Raw genomic sequence first — 10626 nt, forward strand, 5'->3', positions numbered from 1 at the left:
ACCACTGTTGGTTTTTATATAATACAACATCCTATGGTGCACATAAAACCCTAAAATCTTTGATCTATGTTATCTCTAATTATACATGCATATGGTTTCCAAAGCTTTAAGGCTACAACTAGCATAAAAAACATATGTATAATAAAACAAGTTTTAGACATACCTCTTGATGTTGTTGATGTTGCTAGAAAGACTTTGGCCTTTAAGAACCTAGTGCCCTAAGTGTTGCACCTCAAATGGAATCACAACACATCTAGGACAATGGATGACATTTTGAGAGACAATTCCATGCACCAAAATCGTCCATCTTTCTCTAAGAATAGAAGCCCCCGAAAGTGATCATGAAGTAACATATTTATATGTAGGATTCCAAAGGTCATGGGTAAAACCCAAATCCCTACCCATGGGTTTTATGATCCATTATTCATGTGGCCCAACTCTTTATTTATTCATACATAAACTTAGTCTAACATGGATCATAAGCCCAACACATGTAAATATAACTAATTTACACAATTAGTCTCCATTGATTTAATTAGTCTTTTTTTATCACTAAATTAATTCCAAACTAATTCTTGATCAATACTAATTAAATCATATGATTTCATATTAACATATTAGAACTTATAATATACTAATAAATCATATACAACCTCTTCTCAATAGTCCATCCTAACAAATTGTCCTGATGATATGCAACCCAAATGGACCATGCTACTCTGGGGTCGAATACATACCAATAATAGTTATGGACTTGGATATCTAATCCAACAGTATCTTAGTCCTAAGAGGCTAGATTTGTAGTTTGGGGTCTTTGAGTCGACTGGAAAGGGTTGAACACGTTAAGACAGGAAAACTCGACGAGGTTCTTAGCCAACTTGACGAGTTGGGCAGGGTTTCCTGCTTTCTAGATACTGGATGAACTCGGCGAGTGGGTGGGATGACTCAGCGAGTTTAGTAGGATTTTTCAGACTTTTTGAACACTAAAGAACTCGACGAGTGGCTTTGGCAACTTGGCGAGTTATCTCGAGCTTTTCACGATCTTCTGAGATATGAAGGAACTCGACAAGTCAGTGGATACACTCGACGAGTTGGGTCAACATGGACTTTTGACTTTAACTTTAACCATGGTTGACCAAGTTTGACTTCTGGAGGTATTTTGGTAATTTGGGATTCTAATGGAATCAGTCATATGGTGGTTGTAGATGTTTGAGTTTGGAGCCATGATTCGAGAGTATGATCTTCTCAGTTCAGCTCGACATTGTGAGGTGGGTTTTCCTCACTATATTCAAGGGTCGAAGGCACCAAGGTCATTCCTTTGGATTATTATCCTGCTTCATTATTAGTGTGATATGTTAGATCGATATCCTGGTAGATAGGATGTTTCTATGTGGTTATGATCGGTTAGATCGGTATCCTGGTAGATAGGATGTTGATATGCTTAGTCGTCTGTAGATCGGTTTGACTGTTTATAGATTGTTATGTGATTATCTGATATATGTGCACATGATTAATTGTTGGTTGGGGCTCAATAGCTTTGTACGAGAGCCAACAGACCGGGGCATTCCAACCCGATGGTTGTGGGTCGAGAGTATTCCATCCCGAGGATGATTGGACTCATAGTATGTGGACATTCCAACCCGATAGTTGTGGGCCGAGAGTATTCTATTGCGATGATGATTGGATTCATAGTATGTGGGCATTACAAACCGATGATTGTGGGCTGAGGGTATACCATCCCGATGATGATTGGACTCATATTATGTTGACATTCCAACCCGATGGTTGATTGGGCCCATAGTATGCTGTTGTTATATGTCTGTTATTTGTTGTGCAGGTATTTTGGGGGAACTCACTAAGCTTCGGGCTTACAGTTTTGGATTTTGTTTCAGATACTTCGGATCATCACAGGAATGTGAATGCTTGATCGTGTACCTCCTCACATTTTACGATTTTGAGTTATGGGATTCTCTGATATGAAACTATTTTGAAAATATTTTGTAATAACAAATGGATTTTAGATGTTTGAAAAAGTTTAAATTTTTTATGAATTTTACAGGTGTTACAGATGGCGCTCACAAAAGCATACTACTAAAAGATAAGATACAAAATTGAGAACAAGCACTAGTAGAAGAAAAGATTGTCATGAAAATGGTAAAACTAGGCATTTTGAGGGGAACTACAAGACTAAAGAACCCAGAAGTAGAACTCGAGTCAGAGCAATCGTGATCGAAACATGGAATGAAATCTAGGAACCGTCAGTAGTAACTGGTGCATTTCTCATTAAGTACTCGTATGCTGAAGTACTTGTAATCTAAATATGTATAAGAATCTTCGTGAAACCTAAGTTTAAACATGTACTAAGTCATGAAATCTAGTAGATTAGAGGAAACTTGTAAACTAGAGATAACCTGTGAGCTGTTTGAAATCTACCCAAGAAATTCTAATAAATTTCATCCTAACACTTACCAAATCATGTTTGTCACGTCAAGCTCGTGCGTATGTCAACGAAAGTCCAATACTGTTGTCTATATGACACAATTTTGTTTGTGTCACGTCAGGTCATATACGGCCCACTTTAACTGACAAAGTAAACATGAACAATCGATCTTTACTTATAGACTTCATATCAATTCTAAGTAAAAGCTTTGACATTATCATATGTATGAACTGACTACCTCCGCATTGTGTCTAGATCTGTACTACATGAAAACAATATGACTAAGCCTACTCCACAAGAAAGACATGGTCATTTATGATGACAAGTCGGAGAAGAACCTAATGTTTCTTTCCTACCCTAAAAATCAAATGTGAATGATTTAATAAAATGTGAAGGATTTAATCAAATGAGAAAGATTTGATAAAATGTGAAGGATTTAATTAAATATGGATGATTTGATCAAATATAGACGTTTTAGTGAAGATTTATCACTAAGGAACGAATGCTAGAATTTTAACAACAAAATAATTTAAGTTGGCTACTACCTAAGGTCCATTAGGAACTTCTCCAAGTAGCCCAACTATTAACTATGTTAACACCAAAAGAAAACAAAGTCCAACTTGAGAAATTAGCAAGAAATTATATTCCATTCATTGGAACAACTATTCGTCAGATACTAATCCTATATTTCTGAAAGAACAAAGAGCTTGTTTGTATACGACGACATGTATATAAAGGATTGAGGTGCACATAGATGAATTGAGACAAGTGATATTTATTTTAATGGTTTTTAAAAATTTTATAATAAGTTCTTTTTCTTTATTTTAATGGTTTTTAAGATTTGCAATGAGTTTTTTTCTTTATTTTAATGATTTAATGTAAGATCAAGTGATATTTTTTAAAATCAATTCTATAAAATTTTTAAAACCATATGTAATTTTGTAATACTGTTTTTGTTTATTTGTTTTTTTCCTTATATTTATTTATTTATTTATTTGTTTTTACATTTTTTATCTTTATTTTATATATTTAGAAACTATTTGATTTTTATGTTATTTTCATATTTATTTTTATTATTTACATCTATGATTTTTTTTTTGACAATTTCTTTGTTTTCTTTTCTGAAACATTTTTTGTGAGATTATCAAACTAGTTCTTAGTCAAACTAGTTTTGTTTTAGGTAATAATTTCGAACTACACATGATAAATATTACAAACTACATTATAATTTCTAACTAATTCCTTAATTTAGTATGTCGAAAAAATATGATATTTCAAAAAAAGCCTTCTTTCGAAGATGAAAGTTATTTTCTGTTAACGTATTTAAATCCAATTTCGGTTAAATCCGAACAAGTTTTACCGCTCAAAAAAATTAGAGTAAATTACACAAATGGTCCCTATGGTTTGGGTAATTTGTATATTTGGTCACTAACTTATTTTTTTAATTTGAAAGGTCCATACAATTTATTTTTGTTGCGCGCTTAGTCGCTGTCTTACTTAAAAGACTATTTTGCCATTGATTTTTTTAATTTATTTTAATAAGTTGGGGTAGTTAAGGTAAAGTAATGTGAGTTGGAAGTGAGGTTGAGTGTGTGTTTATTTAAATAAATTAAAAAATCAATGACAAAATAATCTTTTTAGGTAAGACAAAGACTAAGCACATAACAGAAACAAGCAGTAGAGACCTTTCGAGTTAATAAAATAAGTTAGGAATCAAACGTGCAAAACATCCCAAACTATAAGGATCATTCGTGTAATTTATTCAAAAAATTAAGACTTTGAATATTGTTTTATAGACTTTTTACAATTGTTTAAAAACTTCTTCTACAAAATTTCTTAAAAATCACAACCTTTTTTTTAAGTTACAACTTTTTAATATTTTTTTACAAACTTTTTTAAAACTAGTTATTCAACTTTTTAAATATTTTTTAAAATCTTTTTAATTTTATTTTACATCATTTTTAAAACCTTGTAACAATATTTTTCACATTTTACCAACATTTTAAACTAATTTACATCAGTCTTTAAACTTTTTTACAACCTAGAAATGTTGGAAAAATATAAGTAAAAAAGGGTCTTAACATCTAAAAAAATATATTGTAAAAAAATGTATTTTTTTAAACATCTAAAAAACTTTCATTTTTAAATATTTATATTTCCGTTTCAAACTTTTTAAACATTTTTTTTTATATATTTTCAACATTTGTAGGTTGTAAAGAAGTCTAAACAAATTTGTAAAAAAAAAAATATGATGGAAAAAGACGTTGTAAAATGAGTTTAAAAAGCGCGTTACGTTTTTTCTATAAATTTATAAATAAAAAAAGTTTCTCAAAGTTATATAAAATTAAAAGAAATTAAAAAAAAGTGCGTAAAAATAATTAACATAATTATAAAAAATAATATTAATAACCATTTAAACATATCATCTTTTAAAATAAATAACACAATCATTTTTTAATTACTAATATAATGATTACTTTTGATTTATGATGTTTTTTATAAAATGTTTTTATTTAGTAAATAATATGTTTGTTTAGTTATTCCTTTTAAGATTTTTAAAACTTTATGCAGTGCCAATTGTTAGATCGGAATGTTTACTCATACCTTATCCAAAGTGTGATATTTCAGGATGTGATTCCCGTATCTTTCACCTTTTCTGCTCGTACATCATTTGCTTCAAACTAACAATCAAAAACGAAAATAAATTAGAATCTATGGTTTGGTTTTATCATAACGTTTAATCACATGTTCTTTTTAATTATAGAATAAATTACACAAATCGTCCTTAGCTTAATACGAACCATCCTTATGTTTCCATTTCCATGCACGATTAGTCTCTATCACCATTAGCCGTTAAGTACACTAAATACACGTTTAGTCCCTTGTCTCTTTTAAATTTATTACTTTAATCCATCTTTTCTTTTTTAATGTACTATATTGCCATTTTTTTATTTTTTTTCTTCGGTTAATAATAATTTATCAATTAAATTAGATTAATTATAAATTTTAAAAATTTTATATCATTTTCATCTCTCTCTCTCTCTCCTATCATTTTCTCAATTCGGACATCCATCTCATATCATCACCGGCAACCATCTCCTTTCACCGTCTACACCTTCTCCAACCACCACCCGTCATCACCATTAGTTTAAATTTGCATGTTTTTTTCTTTTACTAGACATAAAATAACTATCTTAAGAGAAGAACTTATGATGATTAGAGAGATTAGGGTACGGAATTTAAGTTAATTTCATGGATCTTAGAGAGGCTCAATAATATTAAGTTTGTGATAGCAACAAAAGGCATCAATAAATATATGCAATCTTGAAGATAATTGTTAAATCGTAACATAGTTGCATTCAAACACAAGTTACTAACTGAACATAATATAAGTTAATGAAGATAAAGAGATTTGTATTTGAATATTAAGAAAATTACAATAAAGATAAGATAAGAGATACTTAAATGGATCAACAAACCCATTTAGTTGACAATGGTCACTTTCATGTATCAATAAAGTATATTGCCCTCATTATTTATTTTTGTGTTTAACTAAAAAAAAAATAAATATAACGTTTGTGTTAATATATATATATATATATATATATATATATATATATATATATATATATATATATATATATATATATATATATATATGCAAAAGTGAATATACCTTAAGGGTATATAACTTTAGGTACCCAAACTCACTATACTACATCGTTTTGTGTCATATATATACATTGTGATTGTCCAATGTTCTTATAATTCAACTTCTAACTTGATTTACTTCCAAGATTTTTATCAATTTCACATTTATATTCTTCTTACATAATTTTCATTTTCAACTATAATATATATAACCTAGTAGGTGTTCGGCAAAAAAATGTTATCAATTGGAAAATAATAATGAAATTTCGAAAATTTTAAAAGTAAATCATGTCAAGGATTGAAGTTTAAGAATATTATAATAAATATAATAAACAAAATGACGTATTATAATATGTTTGGGTAACTAAACGTATATATACCCTTAAGGGTATATTCACTTTTCGTGTGTGTGTGTATATATATATATATATATATATATATATATATATATATATATATATATAATAAAATGAAGTTTCGTTTATTTTTGTAGTTCGGATTCCAGATCTGGTGTGTGTGTCTATATATATATATATATATATATATATATATATATATATATATATATATATATATATATATATAAATAAACTATAAAATGAAGTTTCGTTTATTTTTGTAGTTTGGACTCAAGATCTGGGCCTTTTCCTGAAAATATCATGTTTGAGTTCGAGCTCGATCAAATTCGAGTCGCCATGCATGTATACTTGCTCTAAAGAGTTCAAATTTGGCACGCAAAATCAACAACGGTACCAAAAAAAAAAAGCTAGAAGAAGAAGCCACATTTACATGTCAATCAGTCATCTCCGGCAAGATCTCCCCATCGGACATCATATTTCGCCGCCAAATAATGAGCGCCGACAGGTCCTCTGCTGCCATAAGGATACAACTCCGGTGAGATCTTCTTTGCCTCCAGTTCTTTCAGCAAAGGCGTAAATATAGCCCAAGCAGCATCAAGTTCATCGCTTCTTATAAACAATCTCCTTTCTCCTTCAATCGCATCCAACAGAAGCCTCTCATATGCATCAGGAATTTCCTTCGGATACCTTCACCATTACAAAACCCCCAAAACTCTCGTCAATCGCAAACCCTAATCCCAAATTCTCATTAAATCTATTAGCTTTAACTAAACCAATCCAATCTTTTACCTTGCGCTGTAGAGCAAATTCAGATCACTCCGGTCAAATCTCATTCCAAGACCAGGAATCTTATTATTAATCTTGAGATAAATCGCTTCATCAGGCTGGACACGAAGCACGAGCTCATTTGTTGCCTTATCCAAATCCATCCCAAAGTTTCGTTTGTATAGATTCCCTGGAACATGTCTGAATTGAACTCTAATCTCCGCCCTGAAATCCAAATCCCAATTGAATATGTTGTAATAAATGTTGAAATTCGAATCATATGATGATTTCTAAGAGTAAAAAGATGATATATACACATTTACCTTCTAGTATTGAGGGCCTTTCCTGCTTTCATAAGAAATGGGACACCATCCCATCGGGCATTATCTATAAAGAGGGCGGCAGCTGCAAAAGTCGGGGTAAGACTGTCATTTGGCACAGTTGGGTCATCTGTGTACCCTGCATACGTCTTTGCACCCTTGCTATGGCCTTTATATTGGCCCACGATTACATCTTCAAGCTTTAGGCGTCTCATCGACCTCAAAACTTTAACCTATAAAAGCATCAACAACCAATTAACATGATTAAACAGTTTGTTCTGCGTTTGACATGTATCGGACAAAACGAGACAAAACATGATGGTATTGATTAGTATTGATGTCAACAAGACAAAAATAACAAATTTTTGCCTTATCAATTGACATATGATTGGACAGCTGAGTTCGTCATGTATTGGACTGATACTGTTAAATGAGACAAAAACTGCAATTTTTTGTCGAAGCAAAAAATGTGGAACAACATGGGAGAAGGAATCGATCTAAAAAAAATACATCTTTTAAAGAATTTAAAGATACCTTTTCGTTTCTAACGTCTTCGGCATCCAAAGTGACGGGTGTTTCCATTGCAAACAATGCTAGTATTTGTAGGAGGTGGTTTTGCATTATATCACGGATGATTCCATAGTTGTCAAAGTATCTAACAACAAAAAAATTGTAAGATTTGATTTGAAATCCGTAAAAGATTTAAGAAAAATAATAGTTGGGCTTAACTCACCCTCCTCTCCCTTCTGTACCAAAGTCTTCGGAAAATATGAATTGTACATTTCGAATGTAGTTTCTTGACCAAAGTGGTTCAAAAACAAGATTTGAGAAACGAAGAACCGATAAATTCTCCACTAGCTCCTTCCCTAAGTAATGATCAATCCTGTAAATAAAAAAAACACTTAAAAGCTACGACGTGATCAATCCTAGATTTAATCAACAAGTTGAATGAGACTAAATGACCATTTTACCCTTCATGTAAAAAAAACAAGTTTCACAATGTTAATCAATTATTACAATATTCATCCATATTAACATGAGAGGAGTTTGGAGGGGAAAAATGACAAATAGATAAAAGGTTAGTGTCTTAATACATGAAGCCAAGTTTATTGGCTTAACCCATTAAGTCATTCCATCTAGATTAAGTCAAAAAGAAAAAGTAACCATGTATAGTTGTCGAAATTAAGTGGTTAACCTAAATGGTTTTTCCACAATTACCCTTAGGGGTGATGAGATATACCTGAAGATTTGATCCTCGGCTAAGTACTTCTTGAGGCTTCTTGTTAGCTCTCCAGAAGATTCTGAGTCACGACCAAATGGTTTTTCCACAATTACCCTTGTCCACCCATTCTTGGAAGAAGCCCTTCCACTTGCACAACGTGCCACATCAACAAAAATATCCGGTGGTATTGATAAGTAAAACAACCTATTCGATACTTTTCCACCCTGAAAATTTTATAAAAATCTTTACAATCCACACAAGAAATCAAATTAAAATTTATCAAGAAATATAAACCTCTTTTTGCTTCAACTTAAGGTCCAATTCTGCAAAATGTTCCTCAGAGTTGTATTGACCCGATTGGTAGAAACATCTTTCAAGAAACTTTTCCATTTTGTCACCACAGTTTTCTCTACACATCATCAAATCACAATACCCTAAAGTTAATAAATGGCAACGCTCTTTTGAAGGGTATTTTTGGTATTACCTCTTATCGATTCTGCAAGTTAAAGTTCCACTAATCATCTCTCTTAACTCCTCATCAGTCATTTTGGTTCGAGCATAACCAAATATAGTAAAATTCTTCAAAAATGGCAAAGATATTTGAACAATGTTAGTATCCTTATCATGATATCAATGATCAAACATCAAACGTAGAATCTATGAATGATTAAGAGAAGAACCTGAGGTAAACAATCCTCGTAAAAGAGAGCAAAAAGCGCCGGAAAGATTTTCTTCTTGGCAAGATCGCCGGAAGCACCGACGACAGTGACACTAAGATTCGATTCAGATTGTTCCGGTGGTGATACGAGTTCTTTCGCTAGAGGCTTCTCTGCTGCACCTATTCGAAAATGACAGCAGACAACAAAATTGGGGAAAATTTAGTTTAGATAGTTCAGTTGTCGATAGTTGTAGTTGTATAATTGAATTCGAATTTCGTGGATTTTGTATTTTTAACTTCGTTAAGTCAAAAAATGTCTCCGGCGATAGGATAATAAACAGTAGTCACGAACAAGAATGGGGGAAAGTAATTAAGATCATGAAGGGACTAATTGACCTAACGCATTTGTCGAATCAGTTGGAGTTAGACATAAAATTTTAACAATTTGAAGAACAAGCTGGTGATAGGAATATAGAGCTTACCATCGTGCAAAGAAATCGCATTAAGAGGATACCCATTTGAGGATTTGAGTTCAAACTGGTTTTTCGGACTGATTCTCGAGTGAATCTTGAAAACCCATCTGGAGGGAGATGATTTTCTTGAGAAATTGAAGAATTTTGCAGAGGAAAAAGCTTTTTGATTAAGTGAAGAAGGTGAGAAGGTGGTGGAAGATGAACAACAGGGATTGATTTGTGTAGCCATGCAAGATTATTTCACTTTGATCAAACAAGAAAGGATGAGTCTCAATGTTGGGATATTTAAGAAGGCTTTGTCAATGACGATCTGTATATGAACTTGTTTCTGCGTAACAATCATATTCTCTTGAATTTTTCTTTATAATATGGACCCCATTTTCATAAATGGCGTGATCTTCTTTGTAAGGCCTATAATTGTTTGAGTCTGAGTTTTTATTTTTTATTTTCCTTTAGTTGCTTACATCGATTTCTCACCAGTTTTCGCGTTTTCTTTGTATTAAAAGTTCAAACAAAATGATACATTAATTAAAGGGAAAGTAAGTAATATAATTCCTATAAATGAAATATTTGAAAAAATTAACAAACTATTTATAAAATTTGTAAAATGAACAACTTACTTTAAAAAATGATACATTAATTATAGGGAAAGTAAGTAATATAATTCATATAAATGAAATATTTGAAAAAATTAACAAACTATTTATAAAATTTGTAAAATGAACAACTTACTTTAAA

At 31.3% G+C, this 10626-nt stretch overlaps 1 protein-coding gene across 1 annotated transcript; it reads right to left on the reverse strand.

Moving 5' to 3' along the window:
• Positions 1-6685: 6685 nt before the first annotated feature.
• On the reverse strand, positions 6686-10231 carry G6PD1 (glucose-6-phosphate dehydrogenase 1). Its single transcript, XM_078963205.1, has 10 exons — positions 9898-10231; positions 9438-9595; positions 9242-9336; positions 9052-9166; positions 8776-8981; positions 8269-8418; positions 8070-8190; positions 7539-7768; positions 7240-7440; positions 6686-7137 (listed from the first exon to the last, which is right to left on the reverse strand). The coding sequence occupies exons 1-10, from the start codon at positions 10115-10117 to the stop codon at positions 6888-6890; spliced, it is 1746 nt and encodes a 581-aa protein (XP_078819331.1). The 5' UTR covers positions 10118-10231; the 3' UTR covers positions 6686-6887.
• Positions 10232-10626: the final 395 nt, after the last annotated feature.

This window comes from Lactuca saligna, chromosome 7, assembly GCF_052625555.1.
Source record: "Lactuca saligna cultivar CGN05327 chromosome 7, ASM5262555v1, whole genome shotgun sequence".
NCBI lineage: Eukaryota > Viridiplantae > Streptophyta > Magnoliopsida > Asterales > Asteraceae > Lactuca > Lactuca saligna.

Bases quoted from the DNA above. Each gene is read 5' to 3' on its own strand.
- G6PD1 (XM_078963205.1), bottom strand. From the start codon at position 10,117: ATGGCTACACAAATCAATCCCTGTTGTTCATCTTCCACCACCTTCTCA. The intron at 8,982-9,051 runs GTTTATATTTCT...TAAAATTTTCAG, and splicing joins TTAAGTTGAAGCAAAAAGAG to GGTGGAAAAGTATCGAATAG. The intron at 7,138-7,239 runs GTAAAAGATTGG...GTAATGGTGAAG, and splicing joins AATTTGCTCTACAGCGCAAG to GTATCCGAAGGAAATTCCTG.